Raw genomic sequence first — 19,315 nt, 5'->3', positions numbered from 1 at the left:
CTTCCTTCCTGGATGGGCTGCCCCCAGTCTGAGTGTCTATGAGAGTGTTTCGTCCCTCCTGGGAACCGCTCTGCCCACCTGGTGGTCATCGTAACGAAACCCGCCCGCGTTGCTCTTTGGGCAACTGGAGCTGTGTTGAGGCAAGTCTTAGCGACAGCGTCAGCATCCCCTGCAGACAGGCGCTCCCTGTCCCTCTGCCCCTCTCCTCTCTGCAGCAGTAAGGGTCACTTCTGGTGTATGGATCAAAATGAAGACACCATTTGACCAATGGCGTGCATGCAGAAAACCACTTTTGTTTCGTGGGAATGTTTACACTGCAGTATTTACCTAGTCTCTAAGTATTCTCTCTCCCCTTCTGCTGTCGACTCAGCATTTCATCAGATTAACTTCTCTGTGAACTAATCATGATTGCCAGCTATTGAACAAATGGACCACTTTTGGTGACTTCTCTGTGAAAATCTACACATGGTAAGTAATTCATTGTATTACTTTTCCCCTTAAAAATAACTCTGTTTTTATGTTGAGTGCTCTTGGATATCAAACTTCTTGAAGACTTTTTCTAATTCTGAACAAACGTCAATGTAAGAAGTCATGAACCTCAAGGGTAAATGCATTTTATTTACTGCTAGCCTTAGTCTGGGATCTTGACAAGAATTGCATAGGGCTAGCTACCTCAAGTTAATGTTGAAAGGCAGTTAGTAGAACTGCTGGTTTATGTGAGAGTTATTGAGCTGCTGACATAGAGTGAGAAGAAGGTTGAGGACAAATAGATTTAAAATTGACATCTCTTAAAACTTTTTTACTTGTAAAGATGAAGTTTGCCATTCGTCTGTCAGTACTTGCTTTCCACCATGTTGATTTCTGAGATCTAAAGGTTTCGGTGAGTAAAGATTTGGCATTTTGCTTTATCCAAGTGACTTGATAGTTTTTCCTTTATAGATCAGTTGCCATATTCTCCTTTGAGATTTTAATGCTCTGAGACTTTTTAAAAAAATTATTTTAACTTGTAACGACTTATAGTCAGCATAATTTTGAAGATTTCTCCAATGTTTGTAACCAGTACCAGAAAAGAGGTATATTCAGGTCCACAGTTACTTATCCATAATTCTTAAGTCTAAAAGCTCTGAAAAAATAGATTATTTTTCATTATGTTTGGCACAAATTAATTTGGTGACAAAACCTGACTTGAAGGGATGCAAGCTATTTATAGTCTGTAATAATCTTATGAATCTTATGTTGTGTGACTATTCATATCTGTGGAAATATTAACATGTTTGATTAAGGGTGCCATCCCAGACTCTGCTAGGGGTGTTACAAAACACAGCACAGATAACTTCTTAAAATATGAAAAATTATGAATTCCAAAATACATCAGGCTGCAAGAGTTTGAGTTAAGGAACTGAAGACCTGAACTAAACTGCAGGTAAAGACTTTTCACTTTGTTCCTAATTTTCAGCCAAAGTCATTGAGCCAAAGGAAATGATAAAACAGTGGATGTAACTTTAAAGGAACAACAGCTGCACTGACCCGACTTGCTCTCTCTTTCAACATAAGGCAAGTTTCTTGCTCACTCGAGTGTCCCATCTGAATAGCACACTTCTCTGGGCAGGATATAAAAGGAGGCTTAGCCCGATTACCAACATATTGCTTTATTTTCTTGGTGGTAGTAAATTAAGGCTTTCTAGAGTCATACAGCACGCAGTGATTTGAACATTAGAATTTAAAAAAAAAACAAAAAAACAAAAAAACAATGAGCATTCAATTTAGCAGAGGCAGGAAGGAAGCAATGTTTTAAAACAGATAAATTTCCTAGTGAGGCCTTTTGTTTGGTCTCTCAGAATCTGCTGAGCTGTTTCCCCAGTGACCTCTGTCATAGATTCACACCCCAAGGGGAAGCAGAATGGAAGAGAAGATTGGAAAAGAGGGAGAAACTGGGAAAGACAGTATATGCTGGGCAATCAGTGCGAAAGTCGGCTTTGTCTCATGTTTTGGAAGACAGGTTAGGTGGCGTGGTCAGGTGGTGCTGAAGAAGATATTTGGAATGGGGTGCACCTTCTTGGTTCAGGGAGCCATTTCGGCTCTCCCTTCTCATTCCGGGAGTATGAAAGCAGCTCACTTGGAAGACGTGAGCGCAAAGGGTTAGGAACAATTCTTTGTGACTCAAATTTTGAAACTTTAGACAGGGTCAGAAGTCACAGTGCAGGAGAATGCTACCTTCCCCTACTTTCACGGTTCTAAACCCTGTGACTGTCCTCAGCCAAACAATTCATTATCCGCCATGGCCTTGATTGCACATTAAGGTGTTGGCCTTGGTGATTGGCAAGGAGACCGTATTTCATCTGACGCATGAAAGAAATCCCCTAGGCAGACACCACCTCACTCTATCTCCTTCTTCCCGACAAAAGACAAAGGAACGCAGGGAGCCTACAGTGGGAATGCAGTTGTCGAGCAGTGTGTACACTTGATGAAAACCAAATTCCACGTGCTTGCCTTGGAGATGCAGGGGTTCTGGCTTTGGGTGGTGGACCCTTTGAGAGAGAAATGGAGGAACCGTATGAACACTGATAGAGGGGCATGGCCAGAGAATAATTTGGAAAGGTCATGTGTTTATTAACAAAAGGCGACTAAATTTCATAAAATGAGCAATGGAATTTCTTCTGGCATCCCAATTTCACATGAATGAGGCTAGCAAATGGATTTCTATCCAAATAGGACTATTTAACATTCATACTTGGCAATGATTTTAATGTTCTATTCCATGGGCTGGTTGGTGGACCAGCACCTGAGCCTTCTCAGTGTGTTCCTGCTTCCATTTATCTGGCACTTTTTGAGAGAACAGTATTTAAAACACCTGGACATGTGCCCTGCATTCTTTGACACAGAACACGCAGACAGCCACAGGGTGGCACTCTGCACAGTTAAACACTTAGGATTTAACCCCGACAGGCTTCATGTGATGAGGTCTGGATGCACAAAGAAATAAATAGATGAGAAGAGTAGGAATGTGATCTGAATGACAACGAACCGAGGTGTCTGTTCCTGCCAGCTGCAGGGCAGATGTGCCTGATGCAGCCATGTGTGCACTGAGAGGGATTAGAAAAAACCTTGGAGGACATGTGTTCTCTTGGGCCTCGCTTCTTAATTAAAAATTGTGAGGGTCTTTGCTCCTATGGAAAACATTCAGAAAGATCAGCTTGATTCGGGGGTGGGGGCTTTGCCGTGACGAGGAATTTCACGACGGTGTGAACTGGGCTGATGCTAAAAGTACGTGGGCACAGAAACCATCCATCAAGCAAGGTGGGAGATGCCCAAGAGACTCACCCACCAAAACAAACAGGGATGGAAGTGACACTCAGATTGGAGTGCAGGACATACAGGACACTGGCACTGGCACTTCTGAGTCTCTTGAAAGCATCCACAGAATTTACACCCTTGGAAGAGGTAGATGCCTCGTGCGCTCTATGCCAACGTGTTTCTGCTTATCGACATCTCAGTTCCTTCAATTCTAAAATGGGCATGAGGCACATCCTCAAGCTGGATGGCCTCTGATTTAGTGCTGGAAGCTGAAGCCCATCGTGAGTGGTCAGGTGCTTTGCTCAAGGTCACAGAGCTAGTGAGTGGCAGAGCTGGGGCAGAATTCAGGTCTCCTCCTTCACCATGCTTCTTGTGGCAAGAGATTCTTTAAAAAGGTTTGGAAGTACTTTGTATATACCAGATGCTGTGACATGAATTTAACAAGAATTTGTTTGGGTGTGAGGTTGAAGAGTGTGGCGTAGGCCAATCAAGCAGTTGGAAGAGGAGAAGGTCTGGAGAGCGTTACTATTCTGATGATTTGTTATTGCTGTTGGCGAGGGAGAAGTGGGGGGTAAGAGGGAAGGAGGGGTAGGATCCCGGAGATGTGGCCAGGCGGAGAGAGATAGAGAGAGACACTGCAATCAGCTTTCTGAGATAGATCTTTTATGAGAAGACAAACTGCCTACAAGTGACCTGGCCAGAAACCCGTTTACTGTAATAGAAATCTCCTGCCACCCGCCTCCTTCCTTTCCATGACCTTTGTTGCCGGGGAGAAATGAGGAAAAATAAAAGTCCCATGCCTAAGAATCTTCCTGGAAGAAAGAGCTGTTATGAGTGGGTGTCTGTGCTTACATATGCTGCTTTAAAAAAAAAAAAATTTGTTTTGTTTTGTTCATGTTTGTATGCAAACAGCACTGGATGGCAGCTGTCCCTTCAGAAGAAGGCAGGGTTGGTGTGCTCGATGACGCAGCGCTTGCAGTGGCGTTTCACAAACCGCAGGGCCTCCACGGATACCTCACAGTCCTGGACATTGAGCAGCTGGAGGTCGAAGCAGTTGGCCGCTACGATCTGCAGGCCCTGGCCCGTGATGCTCTCGCAGGACTTGAGGCTGAGCCGCTTGAGATTGAAGCAGTTCAGGGCCAGGTACTCCAGGCCCGTGTCGGACACCAGTGGGCACTTGCCGATGTCCAAAGACTTGAGTTTGGTGCAGTTCTTGGCGAGGTACTCCACGCCGTGGTCCGTTATGCCCTCGCAGCCCCTCGCGTTGAGGTAGCGCAACTTGCCGCAGTACTTAGCGACATAGCGGATGCCCACGTCGGTGACCCGGCCGCAGTGCGCGATGCTCAGGTACCGCAGGCGGGACTCCAGTTTGGCGATCTCCCGGAGGCCAAAGTCGCTGACGAAGCGGCAGTCGCTGACGCTCAGCTCCTTGATGGACGTGCAGTAGATCATCAGGTAGCGTAGGCCCTCGTCGGTGAGGCGGACGCAGCGGCGCAGGTACAGGTGGGTCAGCTGCGTGCAGTGCGCCGCGATGGTGTGCAGACCCTCGTCCTCCAGCACGAAGCAGTCCGTCATGTCCAGGTAGCGGATGGAAATCTGTTTGCCATGCAAGGGGGACAGTTTAATGGAGGCCTCCCGGGTCAAGCTGATGCAGGTCACTTTGGAGCACCCTACATAAAGAGACAGAACACAAGCTCAGAGTAACCTCTGGCAGCAGGGGGGTAGGGGGCTGGGGGGGCCTCACCTGGGGTGAGAGGCTGTCACGGACCCTTGCCTTCCCCTGGGCCCCATTCCCATGTTACCCCTTCCTTCTTAGCCTCTGCAAGGAAGGAAAGCAAGAATGGCTTCTCCATGTCCATTTGATTATTTAACTACTTTGATTATCTGCAGTTCTTTGATTATCTGGGTTTAAGGGGATTTGTGGGCTTCAGAACCAGAAGGACCAGTTTCCAATTCCATATCTATTGCTAGTTGCCAGACATTGGGCAAATCAAGCCTTCTGAGTATTTCTTTTGTCTTAAAATTTAGACGATGATGGTCCCTGTAAGGTGGCTGTGAAGAAGAAATGAGACAATGTGTGTAATTATCTTGCCCTGGCCCTGGAAAGTTCTGGAAGCTCAGTAAAGATTAGTTCTCCCTTGCAATGGTCTGGTAGCTCTCTGATCCAAAGAAGTGAGATATGAGAGAGAAGGCTTGGCCCTGACCTTGGTTTGGGAGAAGGAGCTCTGGCTTGGGAGTCACACGTGGTTCAAGTCTACTTTTTATGGCCTCAGGCAGGGGTCATAACTTTTCAGTGTCAGGACTCCTTTATGACATGGGAATGGACAGCTGGCCTGTCTCCACTATAGGGAAATAGTGAGGGTGCAACCAGAAAATGGATGTGGAGGTGCTCTGAAAACTCTACGGGAAATGCACGTAGTTCTTAGTGTAACAAGGTAACCCTCCGGGGAGTCAATTCAACCCTCCTAGGTAAAGGAAGAACAACTGTGCCATCTGCATTACTGTTCTAGCCCCTCAGCCTGTCTCCCTGCCCTACCCTCACCCCCTATCTGCCTCTCCTCACAGCTGCCAGATTCTGGAAAACAGAAATGCAATCATGTCACTCTGCTCAAAGACTTTGGATGGCACCCATGTCACTCCAAGTGTAAAATCTAATGTCTAAGTGGGACTTAAGGACCCCATGTTCTCTGACCTCCATCTCTTAACCCCACTCCTCTAACTCCACTCGCCTCCTTGATGATTTGCAGACACCTCAGGTGCCCTCCTGCTTCAGGGTCAGTGCACTGGGCAAGGCTCCACCAGGTGGCCCCCACTTTCCTAGGTCTCTGAGCACATGTCAGGTTATTGGACAATTCTTCCCTAATCACTCGGTATGAATTAGTATCCCCGACCTTATTCCCATTTATTTTCAGTACTCTCCGTCACTTTGTGGTATTATATATTTATTTGTTCACTTTTGTATTTGCTGTACTCACTCAGGAATGTCAGCTCCTAAGAAAAAGGACTCTGGGCTGTTTCTGCTGTATCTCTCATACCTGGTTCACAGCTGGTGCTTGGTAAGTATCTGTTGAATGAATGACTGAGTGAATGAATGATTTATAGAATGAATAGAGTCTTCTATAGGAAGATCAGATAGAATAATCCAACTTCGAACATTTAAATGTCCTCAGGACTTTGACCCTGGCTGATGTATATTTACACTGAAAAACAGCTGCCTATTTTATAGTTAAGTATAATACCTTTCATTTGTGTTGAATTATGAAGTTTACAAAGTGCTTCTCTCAACGTTTTCTTACCTGACTCTTAAAAACAATCTATTTTACAGATAAGGAAATTAATACTCAGGGAAGATATCTTTAGATACCTCTCTAAACTTTGTTTCTAACCCCTGGTCCCCCAAGAATATGTGTATGTATAAATTATATCTATTTACACTATATGTTATATAATTATTGAATATGTATACTATATGAAACACTCATTTCATTGTATATTTAAGTGCACTATATATTACTATGTAAATGTGCACAGTATATTTTTAGTGTGTAAATATAAATAATTAATATGCATCGCCTATATATTATATAAATAAATGCATACGTGTATGTAGCGCATTCTAGTACATCGGCTGTATCTATATTTTTTGTTTTCTCTCTGCTCTTCCCTAATCCCTCTGGCAGGTCTAAAGCCAGGTGCCTCACCTCGGGCACCTCAGTACCTTGCTGCCCAACATTATACCCAAGGCCTCCAAGGCGACCCCCTGGTAACAGAGACTTTCCTCCACCACTTAGCTGGCTGCCCAGGAAACGCATGTACCATTCAGGTCCTGGGAAGAATGGGGTTCAAAAGCCGCGTGCTACCCACTCAGAGAATTTCAGGAAGGAGTCAAATGCACAGTGCAACACTGGGGAACAGCGATGCAACTTGTCAGAGGCTGCCCATGCTGCTCCAGGGGGCTCCATGCTTCTGCAGATGGGGGTTGGCACCCCTCAACTTTACCTTTGAAATTTTCCTTTGTTTTGAGTTTCTTTTTTGAGGGTGACTAGATTCCTACTTATACTGAATTTATATGTCCACAGTGGTTGTTGGCCATCTCTGATGACTGAGAAGACACTTCGTTTTTCAAGAGTATATGACAAACTTTATTCCTAAACTCTTAGTTTCAGTTTGAGATAGAATATATATATATATACATATATACATATACATATATGTATATATATATATACATACATATATATATATGTATATATATATATATCTGTTGCCCTCCAGGAAAGATACTATATTTAGTCCAAGGAAATATATGCCTTGTTTTTAAAAAACTGTCCCAAATTTAATGCGTTTAGCTCAGTTTTGGTAAAGAAACTATTTTGATATGCTTATACTACTTTAGATCAATAATTTTTAATTTTAGCTTTAGCCTTAATTCTTACAGATTTGCTAAGTTTGGGTTAAAAAAAACAAAGTGGTTCATGGCTCAGTAGGTAACATCTATGGCTAGTCCATGCATTCATACATTACAGACATAGAGAGGACCTTAGAAATTATCCAATTTAACCTTCATTTTTAAAAGATGAGACAGCTCAAGCTCAGTGAGATTATGTGACCTCAGACTAGGCAAAATTTCTCGACTCCTAATCCAAGGCTTCAGTTATAGGAGGATGTGGCATGCAATTGATGAGTCACACACGAGATTTATGGTAAATACAAGTACATCAATATGAAGTGAACATTCAGACACTGGGAACTCAGAAGTCCCGGAAGTGATGAAATCAATAAGGGGGTTTTTGAAAGACAGAAACAATTTGAATACATAATATCTGCAGGAGCGCAGGAGTAGAGACAAGAAAGCAGGGCCTGAGGTAGGGTGGGTGGAGTGAGGACTGTCCATAGGGTGGAATGTAGAGTGTCTGAGAGGATTTAACAGAAACCAAGATAGGAATGTTCTATTGGGATCAGATCCTGGGGTGGGGGGTGCTGCCTTAATATTCAGGGTAAGGATATGACTATTCCTTACAGGGAATGGTCAATATGGGTTGAAGACATCTGTGGTGGTGTTTTTTTACCCCAATTAATTCCCGATTTGGTTCAGCTTTCACAAATACGCTTTTCATACCTTCATGACGAGGTTGAGAAGGACGTAAGGAGAACGGTTAGAGAAGCATGCATTCATGTAGCCAGGTAGAGGAGAGGGGGTGAACCCCGATAACTGAAATTCTGTGCTCTTGACTTAGTGAGTTCCAGATTCCCAGGTTGGTAGAGAGAAAGGGTATCAAAACCTATATAATGATTAGTTAAAGGGTGCTAAGCCCGATCCACTCACTCAGGCTAGAAGCCCAGGGATTTCCATTCCCAAATAGACAAAGTCGTTTTTGCATTTCTGAATTTCAACAACATTCCAAAAGAGAGGGTACAATTCCTCACAGCCTGTATTAAGGGTGCATGGAGAGAGTCCCTTTAATGAAGATGGGAATTCCAAAAATAAATCATTTTCTAATCGGAGAAAGGAAAAGAAAATGAGGTGTTTATAAAAGCGGCCCACAATGCACAGACTCTTAGAATGTTCAAGAATCCAATCCCTTGCCTTTTTTTTTAACTGAAGAGGAAACACATCTAGAGAAAGCTGTGAAGTGTCCCAAATCACAAAGTTTTGAAACTAGTTTCCACCACATCACAAAGCTTTCTCTTTCCAGAATTCCTTGGAGGAAAAATGTAAGAAAACCTCTTCGTTTCCTGCTTCTTTATGCCAACGGCTGCTCACGACTGAACATACGGTTACTATGGTTTTGTACTGAAGCCAGCTGAAGAAGGGGAGCAAAATGTTGCTTTCCAGCAAGGGAAAGAATCTGCAAAAAATAATTGACTGTCATCTGAAATATTTTCAGATGTCGGCTTTCGAAAGGGAGAGCAAGCTGAGAGAGCTGGCTTTTACCTCAGGTTTTGTGGGAGGGTATCATTTACCTCAGATGCTTGTAAATCCCAAATTCTGTTTATTTGCCCGTCACAGTGGTTTTTCCTTCTTGACCCCTCCCCAGCAATCCCTGAGGTTGTGGCTCATGCTGTTCATTTCTTTAACTCCCTGATGCATCTTACACGTTTCAGCCTCTCGAATGTTCGTCTTTTGACTGGGCAGCAGATGAGATAAAGAGAGGCTGTTAGTCTGGCCGGATCCATGTCTGGCGCCAAAGTGTGAGTCTGGGTTTTAATTCTTCCTGCCTGAGAGAGGTTTTCTGAGCAGAGCAGCCATGCTGGGATTTCCCTCAATTTTTAAAAGACTAACAGCTCTGTTCATAAGCCTTACTATTGCACTATGTAACTGAGAATTTTGCTTAAGAAAAGATACAAAATCAACCCACACTTGAGAAGAGTAGGGGTGAAATATAAGGAGACTCTTGGCCACAATTGATTTTCCCCAGTGTCTGCAAAACAGCCCCCAGCACAGCTCTCAGGTTGTATGGAACCATAACCAGTGGAAGTAAGGGTGGTTTCCAAACTACCTGTACTTGAGTTAGGGATCTGGTTCCTATTTACCTATAGATTAGATACTTGGTTCCCATTAGCTATGGTTGCTCTGAAATAACGGTGAGAGTCATGGGAGGGCAAAACGTTTAAAAGTCATGCTAACTTGAATTGCCAAAGGTCCCTTAGTTCCTCTAAGAAGTTGACACTTGATGAAAGGGATGCCTCTGGCCTCCCGGGTCCTGATTGCATAGAGACAGTTACTCCGAAGTCAGCCTGCCTCCCACCCACGCTCCGTCTCTACCGGCTGTCAAGAAGGGACCCCTACAGAGGTGGCAGTGTTGTCTGCTGCTTTGGGATGGTGCCTTGGCAAGGCCGCACTGACCGGAGGTCAACTTTACCTGACACGTCCAGGTGCTCCAGGTTGGGGCAGAGGGACACCACGTCAAAGACGGCCTCGTTGGAGATATTGTAACAGCCCGAGACTTCCAGCCGCCTCAGTTCTGGGCAGCACTGGGCAATGGTGTAGAGCCCTCTGTCCGTGAGCCGCCGGCAGCCACTGACAGTTACGGTTTCCAGCATGAGACAGACGTTGGGTGTGTCCTGGCAGAGCCTGCGGGTCAGCACCTTGAGGGCGCGGTCCACGTTGATGGTCTCGCCCGTCAGGCGGATAGTCCTCCAGAGCCGCGGGTCCCAGGCCAGGTTGTACCAGCGGCGGCACACACGGGCGCAGCGGCACAACTGGTTGGTGGGCAGGAAGGAGAAGATCTGGACCATGGAGTGGTCTGGGAGCCGCTCTATGCTGGCCTGCTCCTTCTGGGGTCTGGAGGCGAGCCGGATAAGTGGGTGCGTGAGGCGGGTCGGGGGCGGGGAGTGGACCATGGCCACCGTCTCCCCGGTGATGGAGGACGAGGAGGTGGACGAGCCCCTTCCATTCTGAAATCCCGGCAGGTTCGGTGGACATATCAGTGCTGGGCTGGGCGTGCTCAGTGTGCGCATGCTCAGGTCGGAGTCTGGCAAAGGACAGAGAGCAAAGGGTTAATGACGTCCAGCTCCGGGAAGGAGGCGCGTGGGGCTGGTGACACTCTCATTCCACCGACACCCATCCTGGGCAGACCCTGCTGCATCCACCTCCGGAAGCGGAAGCTCGTGCAAGTTTCACCGGTTCCGGGAAGGGGTTCACCCTCCATCAGCTCCACCGGGGGTGGGCAAACTTTTCCGTGAAGGGCCAGATATGAAAGATTGGAGGCACTGCAGGCCATATGGGCTCTGTCTCTGCTGCAATTACTCAACCCTGCTGTTGTGCAAAAAGCTGCCATAAACAATATATAAACGAACAGGCGTGGTAGTTTCAATAAAATTTGTTTTATAAGAACAAACCAGCTGGATTTGGCCTGAGGGGCATCGTTTGCTGACCTCTGAGCTACATTAATGGTGATTATCTAAAGGGCACAACTTCAAAGTTTCATTATTTCTATTCTGGGAGGAAACTTCGTATATTATGAGCACAAACTGATTTAATTTCCTAATTACATTTCGGTTAGGTGGAAAATACGCTTCATTTACAAATGTGGATAATGAGTTTCAGAAAGGAAGTGGGGCAGGCGGGCGGGTGTAGAGCAAGTTCCCTGTCCTTGCCATCACCTGCTCCCTAGCAGCCAGTCCCCTGTCTTTCGATAACAGTATCCTAAACTCGGGGGTCCGGGTCTGGGGAACACCCCGGTTCTGTTAGATTTCAGATGGTACTTCCGGGCCTTGAATATCCGTGACAATATTTATTTTTCATTCTTATGGACAACGTCTTCCTTTTGCTTTTGAAAAGTGTGAATCATATTCTGTTCCTTGGAGCCATACAGTCACTTGAGGAGGGCACAGTGGTTTTTAAGTTTATGAGGGATGAAGTTCTTCAGAATACTACCTTCTCCCCAGCTTGATGTATATGTATGAGAAGAATTCATTCTCTATGAATATATGTTATATATTTAACATATATATAGGATATATTTATCTCGGAAGATATTTATTCTCTCTAAATATGTTTATATATTTTATATATTTAATGCACATGCTTATATATTCATAAATTTTGTGTATATATATATATATATATATATATATAGAGAGAGAGAGAGAGAGAGACAAAGAAAGACAGAAAGAGACAAAGAGACAGAAAGTATTTATCTTCAAAATACAAATTTCTTTGTGAAGTTGTGAGTTGGGCTAGATGATTTCTAAGTCATTTCTCGATCTAATTATAGCTCTACAGACATACAAAAATTTTATCCTTGTGTGCTTTTCCGCATTTCATATCTTGGGAATTTTCAAACACTGGTGTTTTCAAAGGACTTCTACCAATAACATACAACACAAGAAATTCTGACACCTACATCTCCACTTAGTATCTGTGTGTAGTTTTCTTACCCATATATTTTTTTCTTGCTGAAATAATGTTTTTCTTTTAATTTATGTCTTTGTAACCTAACACTGTCCTTCACATATCCACGACTTTGCTCTTGAGCATCTCTGAATTCTTGTCTGCCCCTATCCTGCCCCCCTGTCCCCCCTTGTCTGCTTTTTGAAATACAAACACCTTTTGTGACTGAAAGTGAATGCCACCTCCTGTAAGAATATTTTCCTGGGGTCTCTGAGAGATAATTAATTCCTTCCCTTTTGAATTCCCCACTGTATTTTTTATTACTTGTGAGTTTATCTTTCCCTCATGTGCTTGATTGTATTATTTTTCTCAATTTGACACCCCTCCCTGTCTCCCCACATCCTTTGTCACGTGACTTGGGAGTTCCTCCCAGGCAGAGTATATTTCATTGATCTAGTGATGCTGGGCTTGGCCATATGACTTGCCATGAATGCTCGGGGATGTGATGGGGTTGGGCTTGCCCTCTGGTGCTTTGTCACCATGAAAAGAACATTGCTGGCTAGTCCACTAATTGCAGGATTATGAGAGGCCCACGGAGCTGACAGAACCGGCCCCGACCTGCAGCTGAGAGCCAAGCTCAAGCAAGCCCAGCTGGAGTCAAGCAATGCCCAGATGAGCCACACATGTGTGAGCTAAAATAGAGTTGGGGAGTGATTTGTTACACAGCATTGCTGCCTTCTATTACACTAAAAATTCCTCTGCGACAAGGACAAAGGCATTTTCTTATTTGTGTCCTGGCAGCAAGTGATATGGTTTGTGGTACACAGTAGGTGCACTTAAATGTCTTGAATTGCATAGAAATACTTACATGTTTAAAAATTAATAATTTCTAGCTTGACATATACTTTCTATCCCAGGAGGTAGACATGCTGCATTTTAAATCATTCATAAGAAAAGAAATATATACTTCTCACTTTTGTAACCAGCTAAAATAAATAGTAAATATTAAAGGAAAACCTTAAGTATAAACCAATTAGGATTTCAAAATTGGCACCCAAGCTACTGCGGTACTAACCTTCATCATCGCATGAACTCTGGGAAATGCCTCTGAAGTTGGATTTGTCTTAGGCAGGAGACAACTTATTTTGGGCCAGGCGGAAAGGGCAACCTCTGGCTTTTAGCTCTGACATGTTGGCTGTGATGAGTGCTCTGAAATCTCCCTCCTGCCTGCTTAGGTTCCATTTATCTTGAAAGAGAAGACATTTAACAGTGCTCGGGGGAGACCAGCACTGCTTAAGGGATCCACCCCTGAGGGACGAGAGATACTTATGGTGGGAGTGGGGGCGGCTGCCTAGAAGCTTCATCTTTAAGGGATCCCCTTTTCTTCACTTCTGATGCTCTCGGCACTGAGGGGAAGAACGGGAGTGCATAGCGCTGCTGAGCACTTAGTAATGCTTTCCTTCTGTCATGTGGGGCGGCATGCGGGGTCTCTGGTCCCGCTCCCCACATAAGAACGCAGGACATGGTGAGGCCAAAAAGGACCCCCCACGGAGCCATAGGTAGGGGAGTCATGCCACTATATTCTCACTGGCGGCTGGGTTGGAGACAGAAGGCAGGAGCGACACGATCCGCAACCCGCTGTCCATTTGTCTCTGCCAATCAAACTCACTTGCTAGCTGCAATCCGCCTCTCTGCAAATCCGTAATCTACACTCCACCACGCCACGCCACACCAGGATGCCACACCACCACGCCACACACTTTGCTAGCTCAGCCACGGGAGTTATATCAGTGGCTAATGGCTAACTGATAACAGCTAATGGCCAACTAGTCATAGCTGATGACCATCTACTACCTGAGCCAGTACTTTTCTATGTGAGGCCGAGAGCCTGGAAACTGCTCTCTGGGACTCTGTCCCCACACCTTCCTTCTTTCCTTCCTTATTTCCTTCCTTCCTTCCTTCTTTTTTTCCTTCCTTCCTTCCATCCATCTTTCCTTCCTTCCATCCTTCTTTCCTTCCTTTGCCAATAATTGTAATGGAATTCACGCTGACATAGAGACGGCAGCCTCACACACCTGTGAGGAACATTCTTCCCTGGGAAGGATGCAGAAGCATGGTCAGAACTCCCCTGCTCCCCTGTCCAGAACTTAGCAGCAGCCATTCTAGGTGCTGGGCCCTGCTCCCCCAGGTGGGGAGACGAGCACGAAGTCCAGGAGGTTTCGGCCAGGACAGCTGGCTGTCTTTTAGGCCAGAGCATACACCAGAGTTCTCTGCTTCCTTCCAATTATTCTAGCAGGTCAAGAACCTTAGAGTATTTTTGAAATTACTCTAATAGAGTAATTTAGATAAAATATGCATGTCTTGCCACACAGTCTGCTCATGATTGAATCAATAGCACCTGATAACTAAAAAAATAGTAAAGAATGACGAGTAATGCTGCGTTCTGAATGTTGTGCCTGCCTTCAAATTCTTAGGTTGAAATCCTAAGCCCCAAGGTGATGGGATTAGGAGGAGGGGATTTGGGGAGGAGACTATGTCATGTCACGAGGGTGGTGCCCTTACCAGTGGGATTAGCGCTCTGATAAAAGAGACCCCAGAGAGCTCCCGTCCCCCTCTGCCTTGTGAGGACACAGTGAGAAGACAGCTGACCGTGAGGAAGTGGGTGTCACCAGACACCAAGCCTGCCAGCACTTTGATCTTGGACTTTCCAGCCTCCAGATCTTTGAGAAATAAATTTGTTGTTTATAAGTCACCCAGTCTGTGGTATTTTGCTGTAACAGCCCGAATGGACTAAGTTAAGTAACAACTAGAGCTACGCATACCTGGAAGTTTTCACAAAATAGCTTTCCTTGATATTTTACCTAAATATATAGTATATATATATATTTATATAACTATATAAATTTGATGTGTGTAATATATATATTATACATACTATATAAATTTATAAATGCATATAAATATAAATATGTATTTTCCCCCAAATACACACACATGCACTTATATTTTTTTAATTTGGAAATACATGTTAATTTGGATAAAATATGCATGTCTTGCCACACAGTCTGTCTTGCCTTCTGATATCAGAAACCATTTACTGACACTAGGTGTGATTTCTAAAAACAGAAGAAGTTTTTCATATAGAATTATCAAGAATCCCAGATTATAAATGTCTACATACCAGGAAAATAGGACATGACGTCAAATTCAAAGCAAGGATCACATCCACTTCCACCTCCCAAGCAGTACATTTCATTTGTACCAGGGTCTGCAGAAAGACCCAGTGCACTCCTTGTAATAGTTTTTCCTCCTATGTCCCTTTCAGAGGACACTGGCAATAGCTAAATGGACATTGGCAATAGCTGCTAATTTTTCTGATAGAGCTTAGAAACTAGGACATCAACGGCCTGACATCTGGGCACACACTCCCAGAAGACAGGATCAAAGTCAAATATTAAGAGTTAGGAGAAAGCTGGAACCCTTCTCCTGGCCTGATGACACTGCAATACAAGCAGAAAGAAAGCTGACTTTATTTGAACTTATAATATGAATAGAGAATATTTTGTAGGCATGAACGTATTTTCATATATGAATACCCATTCCAAGTGAGTTTCTACCTACCTGATGTCTTGGGGACAAGGTGGCTTGTTTATCTTAGAACTATATGTTAGACTAAAACATAATTTAGCAAATAATGCTGAGAGGATCTTATTACTAATTTTAATACATCATATGTATTTATATAAAAATTATCTGTTATGCTACATTTTCTTTACCTTCCTCCCTAGGCAAATGGTAAGATGCGTGGATAGTATATGGCAGGTTTCACACTGCCAGACATTATTTTGAGCAGGGAAAATAGAACTTGCAAAAAGTGCCAAATGAAATACACATTTCCAAAAGCTTCTATCGAGAATCAAATTCATTGATGCCCACATCAAGTGTCCTTAAATGCTGAGAAGTCCTTCTGATAATTGGCAGTGGGGTCATGATGAAATGGCACACTGTAGTTTGTTTAATAGCATAACTTCCTTGCCACTCCTGTGGTGTCTATATTGCCAGAAGGAGGAGGTATGACTCACAAAGCATTCTTGGCAAGAAACACTGCCGAGAGGTGTGTACACAAAAAGCTCTGAGTCACTTATATGAAGATAAGATGTCCCCTGAAATATCAGGAAAAGGAATGCTCAAACTCTTAGGAGAGGAATACATCTTCATAACACATGAAATATTTCCAGAATGTAAAACACAAGTGGCTTTTTAAAAAATCTACCAAGACCACTGGTACCCCTACAGACATTCTTGAAGCAAATCTTTTTTTCAAAGTAAGTCCATGAATTGATAATGTAATCTTTTAAAGGTAGACTCTATGAATAACTCTGTGGTAGGATGAATGGGTGGGTGCAAGGAGGGATGGACAGAGAGACAGACAAAGCTGTTAGAGGAAAACTCTGCAAAAATGGACATGTCTCAGTAATTTCAAACGTAAGCATTAGAAAAGAGGTTGTCAATTAGGAATAGGTAAGATTCCAAGAAAGGTAGAGGCGAACACATGTAAATATGATGAAAGTAGAATGGGAGAATTTAAAAGAGAAATGATCACATCTTTTTTCAATAGGACGTGAATTTTGTAGCCTAAGTGCATCTCCTAATGATATTGAGAAGGCAGATATATTCAAAAGATTAAAATGGAACAAAAAATTCACATAGCACTGATATTTGCAGGAAAATATACAGACAGACTGCAAGGAATACATAGGGATTGTGTTAAAATTCCATAGGTGGGGCTGCTACAAATTCTCGGATTATAGATTTACAGGGAGAAAAGAAAGTAACGATTCCTTCATTCACTGGATCACTTAACACACATTGTTGCTGCTGTCTGAGTTCTGGTTGGGGTCTAGGAAGGGAGGAGTTTTTGCATGACTAGCGTATAAAGCAAATTCCTAGCCCACCTCCTTTCCTCACCAAAACCCCATTCAAGTACCTCCATAGCCTAGAATCTAACCTCTCCAACCTCTTGTACCCTTTAGAGAGAGAGAAAAATGCCTCTATGTTTAGAATGCACTCAAATCACCCCAAATCCAGGATGGTAAGGGACAGAAAAATTTGCTAAACTCCGGAAAAAAGTCAGTTTTCAGAAGTCCCAGATGAAGACAATGAATATCAACTCTCCCACTACTGAAAAACATTTGAATTAAACAGTACTTTTGGATTTTCTCAAAATGAGCATCATCTTTGACACAATGGACATCCTAAGTCAAATAAATATAATTATACTTTTTTACATCGATATTTTCAACTGCTGTCTAAACTAGAGATAGTTGATTCTTTAAAGTTTAAAAGCTTGTGGCTTCGTTAATAATCTAAAACATTTCCAAATATGTAATTTACATGAGAACAATATGTTTTGTGTTCTTAAGTTACTCTAAATATGTAAAGAATACCCAAAAGTATAACTATCATTTTCCGGGGGAGAAGAAAAAAACCCTATAAAGATTTTTTTTCTCATGGTTTCAGAAGTCCTGGAAATTTTACATCTTTAGTAATTACAGTACAGGATAAAAAATATTCAAGGCATCTCACACACACATGCTTATTAGACACATTTTCTTCTAACTAGATAGCTGCCTGTTTTGTACAAGTTTTTATTTTCAAACCACTGCTGTTTACACTCTAGGAAGTCATATTTACATTACACTGGCCTTTCAAAGTCAAAATTTACAAAGCTCCACTGCATTTTCCCCCTCTGATTACCAAAACTTTTGTGCAAGATGCTTTCCATAATAAGTGGTCTTTCTACTGGAGAACTCTTGCCATAAAAAGCAAGGTTTCTTTTCTTAGCTTACACTCAAGCTTAAAAAAACAGATCTCCAAAACCTCGCTAGTGAAGGAATAATAGCATCTGAAGGTTCTTTTTTCTTCTTGTTTTATTTCAAAATATTTTTTTTTCTTAACGGGGTTCACGTCATATATGCACCTAGAACTGACGTAAGGCACTGCTTCCTGTAAAGTGGAAATTTCTGTAGACAAAGTACTCTTGCATTTTGCCCGGAGCAGTAATCTTTAGGACACCAGCGTCCCCGTTGGTAATGCCATCCAGTAGGTGGCATCCACAGGATCAGATTATGGCTAAAACTTCTGTCCAAGAACAAAAAATACCTGCTTTTTCAGTCGCCTGGACTAGTCCCATGAGGGCAGAGCTCCAGTGAGAGCCCTGAGATCTTCACGAGGACGACGAGGCTCCTCTAATATCGGGGTTCGCGGGCCAGGCCAATGGCTGGCTCTCTATTTATGCTTGAACATCAGTTCCCCGCCATTACCCAGTTTCTGACTGAACTAACGGAACTGAGCCCGGATTCTGTTTTTCCCTTTGGCCCCTCTACACGGGAATTAGTTACCGCTAAGGAAGCTTTTAAGCCACACTGGTCAAAAAGCCAAAAACATAATCGATGCAATATACAGACTGGCATCTCTGGAATCCATAGCGAGTCTGCAACGTGACTAGAAAGCATCTTTTAGGAAACTTGTGCTCCAGGAACTATCAGGTGGTCTCAGGAATTATACGAGTCCTGGATTATAATTCACCAGCCTCCGTATGATTTTATTTTGTGTTGAAACGATAACTTCTTAGTACCCTTCTTTTCCTTACATGGGAAATGGCAACATGATCTGATACTATTTATTCTTTAATGGAAAGCAGGATGTTTCATTCCGGAGAGAGAACCATTGCTGTTAGATGCCACCCTTCTCAAAAGGCCAGGGGATACTCTCCTTATGGTAGAGCATGTTTTCAGAATCTCCTTTAATGTTTGTTAATCTTCCTTTAAACAGAAATAATAAGCTGGCCTCAGATTCAAGGTCTTTGGAAGACAACAGCATTTCGCGAGCATTTAATAACATTTGTATTTTGGGGGGGTTTTGTTGTTTATGATAATTTATTTTTATTTAAAAAAATCATCCTCTATTTATGGCAAGTGATACTGGTTTTTCTAAGTAAGGTAATGTTGGAATATTTATTTTGTACACAATAATTTAAGTTTATTTTTAAAACTATGGAGTGATAATAGTGCAGGGGGGGTGGAATAGGGCAAAAATCATGATGGCATTCGTAAATCTCTGAAGTTTAGGAAATGCTGTTCAGGTAGAAAGAACACAGACAGAAGACAGATGAGCCTGGATTCC

At 43.2% G+C, this 19,315-nt stretch overlaps 1 protein-coding gene across 2 annotated transcripts in view; it reads right to left on the bottom strand.

The window, feature by feature from the left end:
• Positions 1–1,643: 1,643 nt before the first annotated feature.
• The window catches only part of FBXL7 (F-box and leucine rich repeat protein 7), a 349,033-nt gene continuing 331,361 nt past the window's right edge, over positions 1,644–19,315 (bottom strand). For both annotated transcript variants that reach the window (XM_033111208.1, XM_033111209.1), the window contains 2 exons: positions 10,158–10,769; positions 1,644–4,964 (listed from right to left, as the gene is read on the bottom strand). In XM_033111208.1, the coding sequence (XP_032967099.1) occupies positions 4,228–4,964; positions 10,158–10,769 (1,349 nt within the window). In that variant the 3' untranslated portion in view covers positions 1,644–4,227. The remainder of the gene's footprint in view (positions 4,965–10,157; positions 10,770–19,315) is intronic.

Source organism: Rhinolophus ferrumequinum, chromosome 7, assembly GCF_004115265.2.
Source record: "Rhinolophus ferrumequinum isolate MPI-CBG mRhiFer1 chromosome 7, mRhiFer1_v1.p, whole genome shotgun sequence".
Classification (NCBI taxonomy): Eukaryota; Metazoa; Chordata; class Mammalia; order Chiroptera; family Rhinolophidae; genus Rhinolophus; species Rhinolophus ferrumequinum.
Note: the sequence above shows the minus strand (reverse complement) of the source record. Positions and strands in the feature narration are given on the sequence as shown.